Source organism: Hyperoodon ampullatus (genome assembly GCF_949752795.1).
Source record: "Hyperoodon ampullatus genome assembly, chromosome: 20".
In the NCBI taxonomy this organism is placed as follows: domain Eukaryota; kingdom Metazoa; phylum Chordata; class Mammalia; order Artiodactyla; family Ziphiidae; genus Hyperoodon; species Hyperoodon ampullatus.
Window position 1 is genome coordinate 8,481,459 of NC_136933.1, and position 17,357 is coordinate 8,498,815.

The 17,357-nt window shown below is 39.8% G+C and overlaps 1 protein-coding gene across 1 annotated transcript in view; it reads right to left on the minus strand.

The window, feature by feature from the left end:
• KCNU1 (potassium calcium-activated channel subfamily U member 1) overlaps window positions 1-15,135 on the minus strand; it is a gene marked incomplete at both ends in the record, with an annotated part of 136,943 nt that extends 121,808 nt beyond the window's left edge. Inside the window, 3 exons of the mRNA XM_079726827.1 lie at window positions 1,109-1,170; window positions 11,664-11,780; window positions 14,989-15,135. Of these exons, the coding sequence (XP_079582953.1) occupies window positions 1,109-1,170; window positions 11,664-11,780; window positions 14,989-15,135 (326 nt within the window). The remainder of the gene's footprint in view (window positions 1-1,108; window positions 1,171-11,663; window positions 11,781-14,988) is intronic.
• Between the last annotated feature and the right edge of the window lie 2,222 nt (window positions 15,136-17,357).

A 17,357-nucleotide genomic window follows, 5' to 3' on the forward strand; every position in this document is an offset into this window, starting at 1 on the left:
GAATTACCTGCTCTTCTTTTCATAGAGTTTATCGGTTCCATTTTCTTTTTTTTTTTTTTTTTTTTTTGCGGTACACAGGCCTCTCACTGTTGTGGCTTCTCCCGTTGCGGAGCACAGGCTCCGGATGCGCAGGCTCAGCGGCCATGGCTCATGGGCCCAGCCACTCTGCGGCATGTGGGATCCCCCCTGACCGGGGCACGAACCTGTCTCCCCTGCATTGGCAGGCGGACTCTCAACCACTGCGCCACCAGGGAAGCCCCCATTTTCATTTTATCAATGGGATTCAGAGGCACAGAGGTTATGTGGCTCTTTTTGGTGTGCAAGACCATCTTACCCAGCCAGGAAATTTTGGCTTCAGTATACTTCTGATAGAGAGCTACTCTACATCAAATGAACTGATCTGAAGCAAATTCCAAGGAAATGTTCCTAAAAGGTCAGTAAGGAATCCACAAAACAAAGACTACTAGTTTTTGTAGGACCCCTGAAGTTGCCTGACTTGTGTGGCCCTGTAATCCCAGTTTTACTTTAGCTGGAAATCCAATAAAATTCCCAGAGGATCAGCATGGAGTTCAGATTAGGTTGGGTTGTGTCCAAGAAGCTGTCCTAACTTTGGCACAGGAGAAGGGAATGCCTTCAGAGAAGAACAGAGGATAGTTTGCTCCTACATCCCCAGTGAGGTCTAACATTTTCTTTCCTCAGACCATCCAAACTTGTCTAGAACCTATGAGAAACCCTGAAATGACTACAGAACTTCTGCTTTAACACCTAAGGAATCCAAAGGCATGTAAGGCCCACATAAACGGTCTAAAGGAGGAGACAACAGCTGGACGCTTGTAGTCCCAGAAACTAGAATAGACATATGCACAGCACCCCAGCTCCTAGCAGTGCAGAATGACAGGACACAGGAGAAACTCATGCATTTTTCTGTTTGTTTGTGGAGCTGGGATTAGTACTTCCTAGGGGAAACTAAACACTTATCCTTTTCTTATGAGCTTGTGTGTGTGAGTTTACGTGAAAGTATATTAAGCATTATTCCTGACAGAATATTCCAAATTAGCTGGTAAGCTACTGATATGAGCAGACAAGATTGACTGGGGATTTTACTCACTCAGTGGAGTTGATGAAATAGATTATAAGAGACCCAATGCTTAGGACAAAGACAAGGATCACCTGAAAAAAAAAAAAAAACACAGACAAATGTACAGATCCATTCTATTGGCATGAACACAGATGAATAAACATACCAACAAAATTGTGTTTTACCTTTTTCCCTTGCCTATATAGCTGTAGCCATTTTTTCCCACACATTCATTTATGTTAGCATTCATTCATTCACTCAACAAAAACTGATTGGACCTTTACTGGGTATTCAATAAACGAACATGTACCTGCCCATTTTACCTACCTAATTTTAACTTTCACACACTTCAGAATAAACAATTTGTCCTTTCTGCTGCTCCTAAGGTTTTCTGAGCTCAAGAAGTCCTATTGTTTATTCATTCACTCACTCATCAAACATTTATTAAGTGCTTAATATGTGTTATGCACTTTATTACATGCTAGAAAATGAGGGCCATGGGATACAGACTCTGAACTTGAATTGCCTATGATGTTGGAGAAGAAAGAGTCCCAAACGTGCCCATCTAAAGGATGCGCAGAATTCTGACAGGAGGGAACATGCTATAAAGTGAGAAGAGAAAATGAGTGCTTTAACTTGCCAATATATCTGGTCTGTAAAATAAGAATCTGTGGAATATAATCAGAAATTTACCCATTTAAAACCGTCAATACATTTGGATGAAATATTTTGCAGCCTTGGTGAATTTTTAGGTCAACTGTAGGTAATCAGTTATTTCTAGTTTCCAAACATTTAAAAAAATATGTTCAGTCCTGTGTAAAACTGTATTTTATTTACAATTAAAGCTTCACTCCCTTCCAGTTCAAGTGTTCCTTGAGCAGGCTACTAGTATGCAAAAAGGGATTCGTTTCTTCTCTGTTAACCCTTTTTGTTTTTTTAGTCCTAGCTGCCTACTGACTAGGCTACCTCTGGCCTCTGAGAATTGTAGGTCAGTGTCAGGCGGTGAACAGAAAGGGGAGCTAATAGCAGGAAATGTTGGACTTGACTGGTGTTAGATCACTACGCTGTCACCCTTGGGCTCTCCGGCCACGGGAGGTGTTTACTGTTTATTTTCTTGGGTTGTTGGAGATGCCCAATTCAATTCATATTCAAATTCAACAGATATTTCTTTAGTACCTATCATGACTCAAGTATTATTCTGGTGATTGGGAAACATCATTCAACAACACATACAAATATCCCTGCCTTTATGGAGCTTATGGTCTAGACAATAAATAGTAATTAATATGTACCTTAGGTGGTACGTGAGAAGATGCATGCTAGGAAACTAAAGGAGAGCAACGTAAACGGATCAGAAGTGCAAGGGGAGGAGGCAGACAGGCTGCAGCTTGATACGATTTAATTGCTAAGCGTCCCCTCTGCGGTTCCCTTACGCTGAGTGAAAGCGTCCTCTCTCGCTGGTTGCTCACAACTCTTTTCTCAGTGCACCTTGCACTCTTGTATTCTTCCCCCTCCAGATGCCTACTTGGGCAGGCTCAAGAAGACCCTCACATGTGACCCACATCTGGCCCACGGACCAGCTCAAGCACTCTTTGCCCCAACAAACACTAGAAGGACAGATTCTCTTCAGTGTGGCCATCCCTCTTCACCAACGAGCTAGACGTCAGCTCTCTGTGTCCCCAGAGTTCCAAGAGATGCCAGCTGACCTTTCTAAGTGGTCCCTCACTTGACAGGGGAGGAAAACCACCCCCCACCCAATACCTCTGCCACAATAAGAGCTTGTTCCAAAATCCTCTTCAATTTCCAGTTTACCCAAATTTACATGGGGTTGGTCAAGATGCTAAGACTTTCAACTGGTCTTCTTCCAACTGCTTTGTAAGTGGCAGTGCTGCAGGTTAGTGGGAGTTAGTGGCATCTATTTTTCTTGGGGTCTCAACTCTGTCAGTTCCATTTTAACATCTGAATCAAGTGTCGATGGAGATATCACTAAGACTGTGGGTCTCATGGAGATATTTGGTTACAAATGTAGTCTGAAGCTCAGGAAAAATGCTGGGAGTGGATATGCGTATGTGTGTGTGGTATATATATATATATATTTATATCAGTAGATTGATAATTATTAATAGTTTCCATGAAATATTTTTTCTTCTCCTTACATATGATTACATATTTTTTCTCTCTTACTAAATCCCATATGTGATTCTTCATCTATAAATCATGTATTGACAGGCTTCCAGAAATATGGTAACGAGGTCATATATTTATAGTCCTCCATACCATAAAGTTAACAAAAAAATAAATAAAAGAAGAAAATTTTAGTTTTATTCAATCTAAGAACAATATCGACTTCATGCCAAAAACCTAAAAAGAATGATCCAGAAATTATATACAATAAGCAACAAAATGTGTACCAAACCAAAATAAAGCATTGGGAGCTAACAGCTTGTGAAGGCTGTTTGGTGAGTCAGGTAGAAATGGGACATATTCTGAGAGGACTTATGAATTTCCCTTGGGTTGAAGGGGCAAAGTCTGGAAGTGCTGGCTATATGGGAGGCGTAGGAAGCCCACCACCTGAGCTGTGATTTCTACAGTGGGGCTTAAAGCCCGTTTAGTTGGTGGATGGTTATGGCTGTCTTCAGAATTCAAACAGCCACCAACGCAGTTAACAAGGGGCGCTATGAATACTCTAAATCTTCACTTGTGAATATGAGAGGACACCAGAAAATTGCCAGTTATACGGGAGGTATCAGAAAACAGGAGGATCAGGCACACAGAATAGATGAAATAACCTCCAGTGAAAGAGTGAGCATAGAATATGTAATTAAACATTTAAGAATTACAATTAGTGTTCCTGGTGAGATTCTAAAAAGCTGTTAAATAGTACTGGAGGATTGGAAAGACCAAGGAACATGGGGGTGACACAGAGGTAGTAACTGCAAGAAGCTGCACCCCCAAGGACTGGCTGGGAGATCAACAAAGGGAGGTTGGGATTCTCAAGATTTAAAAACATTCGATGCCAAAGTGCATCAAAGAGGTGCCCTTTGGAGGGGGGCTTCAGACTTGGGAGGAGGGGTCCTGGGTTGGCTGGTAATGGTACATCTGAAGAGACACTGTGAGCTTGGTCCTGGTACTGTTGGAAAAGCCTGGAAACTGAAAGCAAGCACTGATACTGGAAGAAAAAGCCATTGATGAAGTGAGGCTGAAAAAACTAGATGTAAAACACAGGAAGGCAGTTCCCTTCCCCTCCTCTAGAGCACACGGGAGCTGACCAAAGAGACATGTGGTTGCTGCGTACTAGCCTCACATCACAAAGCAGAGGAGAGAGGGTGGATTTGGAGCTGAGAGACAAGAGTTTGGTATCCTTAAGTAGCCAGAACACTTTGGAACAGCATTTACAGAGGTTTTAGGAAAAAGGATTACAAGCCAAGAATTCTAAACCCAACCAAATTATTGTTCACTTATGAGAGCAAGGGAAAAAAACTGGGGGACATTCAACAATTCGGAAAGTGTACTACCCACAATTTCCCTCGCAAGTGAATATGGCAAGTACTCAAGAAAAAAAATATTAGAAAGATAAAATAAGTTATGTAAGAAAAAATGGTGCCTAATAAAACTGGTAAAATTAATGGAATTTTTAACTCTAAAGCAAATATTAAGAAGAAAATCTGACCAGCTGTACAATGTTAAAAGCCAAAAAACCTAAAAAACACAGTAGCAATCTGGAACTGAGTGTTCAGATTAACTCAACATTTTCTGGAAGGAAGGAGGGGTGGTGTGGAGGAAAAACATGCCAAAGGTCTCAGGCGAGAGCAGTATATAGATATAAAACATGCAGAGATATTATTAGAGAGAAATACAGGTGGGAAGTTTGTTCTGAATTTCATTTACTGATATACCTATGATATTCTATTAAAAATGGAAAATCCCAAGTCAAAGGATACAAAAGAAAATAAATAAAATTAACAAAAAGGAACAAATAAGGAATGTAAATATCAGCGAATGGTAAGTACTTACTACACCCTTGAAGGGTTTACAATACTCCCTACAGTATTTTAAGGAGGTTATTCACATTATGTGAAAGAAGTGCAATTTGGGAAAATTAATTTGTTCAAGATGAAGTGGAGAAGCCAATGCTTAAGGTCATGTCTGTCTCTCAAAATTCTCAATCACCATGTCATTCCGCTTCTCCAGTAAGACAAGGAACTAAGATGCCACAAAGGTCCTAGTTGTTTATCCAATACCCATTCTCCCTTTCTTTACCAACACACCCCATTTGTTTGTTTAAGCCACAGAAATTTAGATAGTCTATTATGCAGTAAATTCAATCTCTAAATATTATAAAGACCAATGAAACAGATCACCATAAAGGAGAATAATTAAATTCTCCAGTAAATGAACAAATAAATGCATTCTTAAATCAATAAACACAAAAGTGCAGCTACATGATATTTAAAGAGACACACTTAAGAGGAAATGAGACAGAAAGACTGAAAGAGAGCTGGGCAAAGACATCCTAATCAAGTATGAATAAAATGAAAGCAATGTTACCAGTTAACATTATGTTCTAAAGTATCCCCTGGGTAAAAAAACAAAAACAAAAACACAACAACAAAAACCCACTCAATGTGACAAAAATGGATATTTCATATCAGTAAAAGGCACCATCGACCAAGGAGTTATAAAAGGTAACTCTATGCATTGACTGATGTTATATAAAATATATAACTCAAAATCTGTTAGAAATGTAAGATATTTGATAAAACTATAAAATCATAAATGAAAAATGTTGACATGCCCTTTTCAATCAGTCAGCAAATAATTAAGGGTATGGAAAATATACACAGATTCTCTCAAAAGTCCATTACACAGTAATAAAAATTGATCATGTACTAGGCAACAAAGAATTTCCCCATAAATTCCATAAACTAGAGATCATAAAGGCAGTGATATTCTTGGGCCATAAATTTCACCAAAGTAGAAAAGAGAGCCAGTCCAACACCAAGGAAACAAAAGCATACAACACTCCTCACAACAGATTATGAATCAAGCAAGAAATCAAAATTAAAACTTAACCTAAAGATGAACTGGGCATTACTAAAAATAAGAACATTACTTGCCAAGGTCTATGAGATGTGACCAAAGAAGCGCTCTGAGGAAAAACATTTTATAAATGAAATTCAACTGAAAAATCTGTTAAAACAAGGCCAGCCCAGAGGGCTGCCCAGGGTGAAGGCTGGGCAGGCTTGGCGGGACCTGGCGCTGGGCATGCGCAGTGCTGTCCTGCGGCTTCCAGGCTGAGCCCGGCTGGGTGGAGCCTCCGGGATCCTGGATACAGGCATCCCCAGGTTGACAAGGGAGATGAGTGGCAGCCCTCGGCAGAGCTGACTGGGAGGAAGTGTGAGCACGAGCTTGGGAAGACTCAGCTCATCAAAGCTGCCCCAGCGACGAAAATAAACCCAGTGATCAGGAAATTGACCAACATGATGATTTAGGAGGAAACGAAGTACTGGCCAGGACCCTCTGACAGAAGGAGGAAGGTCTGAAAAAGAAGCAGCCTGAGAAGTACCACGCTGCTTCTGCAGAGGAACAGGCAACCATCGAACATAACTCCTGCACTCCTTCCACGGGGCACTGAAAAACTGAGCCTGGGATGGGCAGGGACGCGTCCTCAAAGGTGCCCATTCCTACCAGGTCCCTGTGATGCTAGCCAAGCAGTGCGGTGGCTTCCTGGTTGGCTAGCAACAGGATATTGACATTAAGAAGGATAAAAGTGATATTAATTACACACGATATATATATGTATATCATGAAATGTATAAATCTCCAGCAAGGCTACATGTGACCAGAAGGGAGGGACATGGTCCATCATGAGAGGCAAATGGTGTCAATTAGGAGCAGAAAGAGAAAAACAAATCAAACTTTCTAGTCAAAGGAGAAAGGTGGAGTTGAATCTATGGAGCAGTCGAGGAGACCTTCAAAGTTACATTCTCTTTAACGGCTCATTTTCCCTGGAAAATGTCCTGTGGCTTTGAAAAACAAAACTTTTCACTTAAAGCTAAGGCAGCTATGTCATTTATTGTCACAACACATACACTTTTAAGAATGAAAGAGACTCGATTAAACAGTTACACCAGGACAACCTGCAAAAACCTGGGCTTATACTCATCCTGCCAGAGAAGACAGAAAAATAGAAGATGGACATAAAGTAGTGGCTAGGATGATGCTAAAAGTAGATACACTTACTAAAGATGAGCCATATGTTTGGTTCTTAAATGTTTTAGCTATCAAAACAACAGAGAAACACAGTTACACAATTAATAGCATCCAAAAAAAGAACAGTTTAGGAATAGCACTCTTTGGAACTAAATTCAGTAGACAATCTCCCGCAGGTAGCTGTAAAAACATGCTTGTGATAACTAAAGCAACAAGCCCAAAGATGCTGCAGAGGTGATCGGCACATTGCCTTGTTTTATCTCTAGAAGGATCTCAGAAGGTCTCCGGTTTTGAAGATAATATTTTCTTTCCCTTTGACTATTTGCATTTTCCTCTCCTTTTCATTTTCCTTTTCTTTTCATCCTTCCTTTTTTTTTTAAACAACAACAGCTTCCTCTCCTCCTCATCCTCCTCCTTCCTTTTTCTTCTTACACTGTGTTGTTGGCCACGTATCCACGTATTTAAGACATTAGTCTACAGATGTTATTAAATTTGCCATCATTGTGGGTTTTGCTACAGATACTGTGCCTTCATTGAAAAAGAAAATCAGATACTTTCTTTCTTGTATTTTCTATGCCCTGGGACTATTTAATTAGCATTAGAGAGATTTACTATCTGAAGATCTAGCAGACTGGACCTTGAAATTGTCTGGGTCTCCCATAGGCAGAGGGGGAGAAGTATAGTGGTGGTGATGTTGATAAAGTCTTTGACAATATCTTTGTATCTTCCAGTTATTTGGTCTGTTTAAGTTTCTTTTTTTCATGGTCAGTTTTGCTTATTTATATTGTCCTAAGGAATCATTTGGTTTTCATACTTAATTGTGCATATGTCTTTCAATTTCCTTTTTATCTGTATTTATCTTCTCATTTTAATGTCTTATTCCATATATTTTGCTTTTCCCCTCTTGGATTGTTTAGCCTACCTATTGACTTCTCTATTTTATTGTTTGTTTCAAACAATCAGCTCTTATATAATTTGTTAATTTCTAGCTTTCTTATTTATTCTCCTTAGATTTAATGTGTTTTCTTTCTCTGACTTTTCAACATTGATAATTCATTTACTTTAATTATTTTTTATTTATCAAGATAAGTTGTTAATGTTATGCATTTAACTTAGAACAATTCCCAACTTATAATGTGGGTGCAAGGGATATGTGATGTTTTCATCATCTTTACTCTCTAAATATTCTGCAATTTTAAGTTTGATTTCTCTGAGTCAGGAGTCATTTTAGAAAGAGATATTTACAATGTTTTAGCTGTAAATTATTCGTTTTTGGTTCTTTTTTTCTGAGTTTATTATTTTCCTGTCCATTTATTGTACTGTGTTCAGTTTATGTCCTCTGCCTCTACTTTGTAAGTTTTTTAATTGGGATTGTTTTTTGGGGGCCTGAATTTTTACAAATAGTCTGTAGACATTTGTAGGTTTAATTTATGTTTTTACCATATGGGTTTGATCATTTCAGTCAGTTCTTTGTTATTAATTAATTTACTTTGGTCTTCTTTATCCTTCTCCTTCTCCTTCTTCTTCTTTTCTATTTAGTGTCTCCTGATATAAAATAAGTGAACTAAAAGTTCATACTACCAACGTGTCTTTAATATTGTTTTTTTATTTCTTGTAATTTTTTATTTATTAATTATCTTGAAGTTATATTTTTGGTATAATGATACTCATGATGTTATATGTTGGTTGAAGTTAGTTACAAATTTTCATTACAAAATTATGTGTTGAATTGTGTCCCCATAAAGGTATGCTGAAGTCCTAACCCTTCGTTCCTCAGAAAGTGGCCTAGTTTGGAAATAGGGTCTTTGCAGATGTATTCAAGCTAAAATAAGGTCATAAGGATGGACTCTAATCTAATATGACTGGTGACCCTATAAAAAGAGGAAATTTGGACACAGGCATGAACAGAAGAAACACGATGTGAATACCATGTGAAAATGAAGCCAGAAACCTGGGAGCATCTACAAGCCCAGGAATGCCAAAGATTACCAACAAACCACCAGAATCTAGGAGACAGGCATGCAGCTGACTCTCTCTCCCAGCCCTCAGAAGGAACCAACCTCTGATCTTAGACTTCTAGCCTCCAAAACTGTGAGACAATAAATTTCTGTTGTTTAAGCCACTCAGTGTGTGGTACTTTGTTACAACAATCCTAGGAAACTAATACAGGCTACTTGGCTTCGTTTATTGTTTTTCTGCCTTGAATTCACACTATTGTCATTTGCCTAGTATGCCTTTGACAATTCCTTTATTTTCAAACTTTAGTGCCTCTTGAATTTCTAAAACATAATTAGACCATGTCAACCCATGCTTAAAAACCCCTCAGTGACTCCCCTTTGCACTAGAATAAAATTATTCCGTTTGAAGAGCCTAGCTCCTTGCTAGAAAGTGCAAAGCACTGCACGGTTCTCCTGTCTCCACTCAGACCGCAGAGTTCTCTGCCCAACTGGCCTCTAGCACAGGAACCTCATTTGGTACTTGCAGTAATCTAGCCCTTTACATCCACAAGTCTCTTCTCTCTATTGGGAAATCTGTTCCTTCCACTGTTCAATCACTTTATCTTTCTGATTCTTCAAGTCTCAGCTCAAATCTTACCTTTTCAGAGATTTCCTCTCAGATCACTGTATCTAATGTGATCTAACACCAAAACCACCGAAACTCACCAACACGTCACTCATCATTCCCTCACAGCACTGATCACCATGTGAATTTATCTTATCTACTTATGTGCACATTCATCATCCCTACCCCCACTAGAACTTAAGTCCCGTAAGTGCAAGATTTTTGCCTGCATATTTCATCATGTCTAGAGTATATGCTTTGCGTGTAGTTGGCAAGCAGTAAATATTTGTTGAAAGAAAGAAGGAAGGAAATTACAAAGGACAGATGGGTGGAAGGAAGGAAATCTATAAGCCACTTTTTTTCTTTCTCATCCTTTATAAAACACTTGCTTGGAACCCTCACTGAGAGTCTCAATTTTGTGTTTCAATGCTAGACTATTTATTCTAATTTAACCTTTCCTCCATGCTTCCTGTTGTTCCAATCATTTAATCATAAGCTGTAACAGACTGAAAGAACAATTTTTCCATCATTAAAGAAATAATTTTTATTGATATGTAGTCAATGATCATTCCTTCCCCACCCAATCCCTATATGCAGTGCTTACATGGTAGATGGTGGAAGTTCTCTTCTGCCTCACCCCAGGGTCCTTTACTACCTTATTTCCAACATTATCCACATATAATCCAACGTGATTTGAACACTTGAAGAGATCCTAACTAACAAATCCCTGATAAAAATCATAGAGAATCACAAAATCCTTCTCTAACAGGTCATAGGGACAAGGATTTCAAAAAAGAGACCAAAACTTTAGAAGAAAAAAAACGGAGAGACACATTTCCAGATGATTCAGTATTTCCTGCAGCGTTTATCAAAGCAGTTTTACTTATGTACTTTAAGATAAGTTTTAAAAATTAGTTAGATCATAATTAAACAACATTAACTAGAAAAGAACAATGTTTGTACTAATTACAAAAAGCAGAGGATAATCTTTAGTTCACATACGTCTCCTTCCACCATGCTACCATGGGATGGCAGCATACCCTCAAATTACAGATTGTTTTTGAATGTTTCAGATCAAACGATACTACTGAAATGACGATGGGGCAATATTCATTTACAGGGCATCTGCTATTTCCAGACAATGGGGTGTGAACATTTCCCTGACAGTCTTTTCTCTCAAGGAGTCCACAGTGCACTAGGGTAGACAGGCTTATGCACAGATAATTTTAATTTAACAGCGTTCAATGGAAATGATAGAAACTTAGAGAGGGGGACTCTTAGCTTAATATGGAGATAAGGTAAAATCTGCCTGAGGAGATGATGCCTGGACTGAGTTTTAATATGTCAATGTTTACCTAGATTAAAACAGGAAGTAAATGATAAATATCATAGAGGGGCAAAAAAGACCAGTGTGTAAAATGAAGAAAGGAAGCTGTTGGAATCAAAGGAGGGGAAAATAGTTGTACCTCACAGGGCAGAGAATCCACTAAAAACCAACATTTTTTGAGCAACAGCTGCATGCCAGACATTCATCTACATACAAGGAGAATGAAATGCACACAACCTTTACCCTAAAAAAGTCTTTCTTCTAGTGGATAGGCTGACAACAAATAGAAAATGTAATGCCAAGTAATTATATTCACTCCAAAGAAAAAGCAAGCAGAATCATCAGTAGAGAGCACAGACACAGGGAGATAGCCGTTGGGAGGTAGTGATATTTTAGAAAAGGCCAGCAGATGCTTTCACACTGACCATACATCACACTCATGGCTAAAGTTCGTTAGCAAGTTAGCACTGGAAATGTACTCACCAACACCTGTCCCACAAAGGTCTGTGCCGAGAGCAACGTTTCTACACAATCACGAAAGACTCCCTGGAAAGTGAGACTTCTTGAATGTTTACGGTCCATGCTACGTGACGTTTCTTCCTAGAAGCAAGAGAAAGAAATCAAGAGTAAGCTGGGTCTCAGAGAAGGTCATCTGTTTTATGTGTATTGATGGTGTCTCCTGCTGGAGCATCAGCCAGAACGCACTACACCTTGTCCGAACCTGGGAACCCTGAACTCACTTATTCCCTATTTCACACGATGAATTTTACTGGGTTTGTATTTTACTGCTCTTCGGCAGTATTTGCATTCTGAATTCTGCAGTCTTCACCATGCCCATCTCACGTACTCTCAGCCCCAGACCCTTCACACTGACACTACTGTTATGATCAGGGTCCGGAGCAGCGTGCTTCTCTCTGTTCTGGGAATAAGTGTCTTATCCTTTTCTGTCAAGATACACAGACAAAGGAAAAAAATTACAAATGGATTTCTAGGTGATTACTTAAGTATTTGCTTTTTTGAGTGAGAAAGAAGAAGGAAACTGTTTGCCATTTTATGTTGATTTTAATTCCTTATTTGGTATCACATCCTGTTGAAATTATGATCCTTCCTCAAGTTTACAAACTATCTTGACTTTTTTTTTTCTTTTTTTTTTTTGTGGTACGCGGGCCTCTCACTGTTGTGGCCTCTCCCGTTGAGGAGCACAGGCTGCGGACGCGCAGGCTCAGCGGCCATGGCTCACGGGCCCAGCCACTCTGCGGCATGTGGGATCTTCCCGGACTGGGGCACGAACCCGTGTCCCCTGCATCGGCAGGCGGACTCTCAACCACTGCGCCACCAGGGAAGCCCTTGATTTATTATACAATCCCCACTCCGTATCCACGGGTTCTGCAACTGCATATTCAACCAACGTCGGATAGAAAATACTTAAAAAAAGAAATTTCAGAAAGTTCCAGAAAACAAAGCTTGAACTTATGGGGTGCTGACAACTATTTACATAGCATTTGCATTATACTTACAACTATTTGCACAGCATTTACATTTTATTAGGTATTATAACTAATCTAGAAATGATATGAAGTGTACTGGAGTATGTGCACAAGTTATATGCAAGTACTATGCTATTTTATATAAGGGACTTGAGCATCCTCAGATTTTGGGGGTGTGTCCTGCAACCACAAAGGGATACAAAGGGACCACTGTCTTTGAAATTTATAATAATCCTATGAGGTAGCCAAAGTAAGTCTGATTAAATCTATTTTCTATTGATAAGGAAACTGAGGTACAGAGAAATTAAATGACCTGCCGGTGGGCAGGAAATGAGGGCCGTCTGGAGCCTGAACTGGCCTCTGTGTCTGTTGACAGTCTTGAACTACCCCTGAGAAAGACACAAGTGAGCCGGGCTTGACCACACCATGCAGACTAAGACCTCTGAGTTTTAGAAAAGCTCATTTTATGTGGAGCCAGGTTTTTGAAATGATTTAATTTTTCTATTCGTATTTTCTGAAGGGTAAGAAGAGAAGTCTCATTAAATGGCTATTTGATAGAGTTTATATCTTGATCAACGATTGTCACTAACACTTATGACTGATCCTGTGCATGCCTGCGAAGTGGTCTGGGCATGGATTTTTAAAAAAAATATTCAGTGGCATGAATATGGAACACTCATTTGAATTCCATTATAAAACTGAGGTGCCTTTTGTAGCAAAACAAACTGGCCCTAAGATATAATAAAATCATACTTATGAATGTAGTATATCTTTTAAAATGCACATTTAAGGAGAAAATTATGACTCTCCAAATAATTTTTAAAAGAACTTTCCACAGTACTTAGATTTGTGACAACTTTGCATTAGGCCAACTTTCCCAAAGGCTTAGAGAAAAATACAACACTCTCAATTTAATTAGATATGGTAAATTATTAAGAAGTCACTCAACTATTATGAAACTCTCTCCTCAAGATTTAAAAGCAGAACAGTATAGTCTTCTGGTTGCTCAGACCCTGCTTATTAACATTTTGTAACATCTGCTTCCTATTTGAAATGAAAAGGTACCTCTGGACTGGAGGGCAGACATAAATTATATCAAAAGAATGAAATGAAAACTACAGCAAATGTTTATGGACAAACGCGTTCTCACATTTTTGTAACCACACAAAAATGAATATAATGGGGAAGAAGATACATTTCCTGGAGCAGAAGTCTAAGGAGATTAAACAATTCTACCAATTCAGTTGTGCACTGAAAAAAAAAGGCAGAAGGCATATTCACCATATCCAGTACCCATTCACACACCGTCAGTGTTGTTAAGAAATCAGAACCCCAGGATTCATTCCCCAATTGCTATGCCACTGCTTACTGCCTTTAATCTAGAAATAATTAGTAATAGCATAAACTCATTTAGCAACAAAATCTATAAAATTCCATATTGGGCACTTCTAGAATGCAGACACCTGAATTTCATATGATGACATTGGCAATGACCTTAAAAAGTTACCAAGTTATAAATTCTTTTATTTTATGTCAATGTTTAGCATCAAGAGGCAATGTTTCAAGCAACTTTTCAGTATTAATTACAAAACACAGTTGATGCGTGCTGTTATGGAAATCAGAAAAATAAAATTGGAGAAAGAAAAACTGTGAACAGATCTTTGCTTTCAACCACTGGTACCAGAACAGCCATCATGTAACATTTGAGTGTTTTTATTCTCTTAAGCAGAGTCTTATCTGGATAGGACACCATTATTCTTACCATCATCATTTTCAAGTTGTTATTCAATAGTGCCCACCCTTGCAAAGCTTGTTTGGGTGTAAAAAAGTGTCCCTGAGTTTGTGGCTGGATGGCGTGTGCATGTATGCATGGGTTTCGGCATGTGTGCACAACTCCGTGTGTTATATTAACGTGTATAAAAGGCCATGTATACTTGTGAGTATATGAGCATCCTGCGTGAATGATTCATGAAGGTGAGGTTGACACTGATGTTCCTTTCTGCCTTCCTCATGGTACCTAACCCAACTGTCATTTTAAAATTTGAAATAGAGGCATAGACCTCATGTTAGCGGATGTTTTTTTCAAAACAATGACGTCTGTTTCCAGAGCTCACATGCATCGTCAGCCACACAAGGCATTGCTTCTCCCATGGCATGGCGGCCTGGGGTCCTGTTTTCCACCCCTGAGCAGGATGGACCCGTTTCTAAGTCACCGCATTAGAGCTGGCTGTCAACCCGGGAAAACTGAGTGAAGCCTCCATGGTCTTCTAAACACAAACGCACGCCAAACCTGTCTCTGATCTTCATACAGGGGAACTGACCGAGAAAATTCCTTTTCCCTCGCTCTTTTGCCATTTTTTAATGCTCCTCCAGATTAGCCTGGATATTACTAAGATGAGGAGTCCACCGAAGAAGGTCACTAGGGAGGAAAGAATAAACGCTGCTTGGATCTCAGCTGTACAAGACATTTTCCCCAAGGCTTCCCCACTATTGTCCTCTGACTTGGTTAGACACATCAGGAGACAGAATTGTCGGGCTGCTTCTTCTATGATGTCATGATCACATGGTAATGATTCCAGGAATTGGACTTCGGTGTACTAGAGTCCTAAGCCCCGTGCAGTAACAGTGAGAGGGTCCAGTAACAACCGAGGTGCCAACTCACAGGACGCAAATGAATGAACGGCACAAGGTCCACGATATAGGTCTTCGAAGCCCAGAATTCTAGATTGGATGCTGTTACTGACTTTCTCCACGACCCTGAGGAAATTGTATCCTTTGTGGCCATGGTCAAAGGGTCATCTATTTGGTTTGTGCAAACAACTTCAGGACAACTCTTTTTGAGTGAAATGACTTCCAACCACACATGTGTCAACGTGCTGATTCTTCTAAGTGATGCCACATTCTCAGTAACCACAGAATGACAGATGAGAAAAGTACTTCAGGATTTTTGCATATCCTCTCAGTCGGAAAGGCATGGTACAGAGTGCAGGAGCTGCAGGAAGCAATTTCACCTGGGTGAACGTTGGTTGGTTGCTTTTGAGCTCAGGAATCTGTTCCCCTTATCTCTTCCTTATGGGATCCTCCCCTTTCTTGCTTTCATCCCCATCCTGTCAGCAAACCCTTTGGTCCAGCGGAGGTAAAGTTCAAAATGAGAGCAACAGCTTTTATTTCCTCTGATGTTTTCAAAGGTGTAAGAAATGTCACGCCTTTCAGTGTGCACAAGTGGCAGGCAAAGTGTCAGTGCCCGAGGGAGGGGCTAGTTCCTCTTAGTTATTGTGACATGAGCTGATGAGACCCAGGAGAAATGCTGTTGTCCTTTGGGGTCTGTCATGACTCTGCTACCAGTGGCAGACGTAACGATAGCATTTCCTAGAAATGCTACCACAGGTATATTTCCTTCCTTTAAGTTTACCTGTAATTTTCACAAAATGCTGTCATTAAGCTAGCTAACTAGCTCTGAGCTCCAGGTCCCAGTTCTTCTGTTAACTTACTGTGTGGTGCCTACGAAGTCACTTTAATTTTTCATAGTCTTATTTTAGGATAATACAGACTTGATAGAATCATTGAGGCTCAACAAGGTAGTGGGATCATATTTAGAAAAGTATAAAACTCAATACAGGGCTTCCCTGGTGGCGCAGTGGTTGAGAGTCCGCCTGCCGATGCAGGGGACACGGGTTCGTGCCCCGGTCTGGGAAGATCCCACATGCCGCGGAGCGGCTAGGCCCGTGAGCCATGGCTGCTGGGCCTGCGCGTCCAGAGCCTGTGCTCCGCAACGGGAGAGGCCACAGCAGTGAGAAGCCCACGTAATGCAAAAAAAAAAAAAAAAAAAAAAAAAAAAAAAAAAAAAAAAAAAAAAACAAAAAAAAATAAAACTCAATACAAGAAAAGGTACTGTTAGCTATTAGAGTTCTTTTTCTGAATGGCATTGATCGTAAAGAAAGGAAGAGACAGGAGAATAAAGGAAGGAAGGGAAGGGAAGGGAAGGGAGGAAGGGAGGGATTTATTTGTTTGTATCACATACACACACTATACGCCTATAGGTATTTGGAAGATAAGATCACAGTTTCCAAGTCAAAGTTCATTCACATCATTGACTTTAGTCTGATTAAGCTGTCACCATCAATGAACTTTTCTCACTTGCTAACTTCTGTGACTGAATATTGTCAAAGTATTACAAATTCTTTCCAAGATGCTGTCTAGGCACCTTTTCCCCTTTTCCTGGAAACTGACCTATGAGAACAGAAAAATATTTAACTCAATTTAAACAGACAGGTAGTTTGCTTCTCTAATGTTCTTTTACTGTGATAATATTATTAGCTTCTGTGGTGAGTCAGAAAATGTGTGGATGGTTTCAAATCAGTCTCCAAATTCATCTTGAACCTAGGCTGTGCACCCATCCCCGTTTCCCCAGGACTGTCTCAGGTTCAGTAGTGAAAATCCAACACCCTGGGAGACACCTCAGTCCTGGACAAACTGGGCTAGTTGATCACCCTGCACCCCATTCACACTGTGGATGCTGCCTCATCCACACAGTGCTCCAGCCGCACTGCTTCCTCTTAGCTACAAGAACACACAGGCTTTGCTTTTTCCAGCCTTTACAACACACTGTTCTCTCTGCCTGGATCACCCACTCCCATCTCTAGCAGCTGCTATTTTCAAGTCTTCATTTGAATGCCCATTCACGACCTCC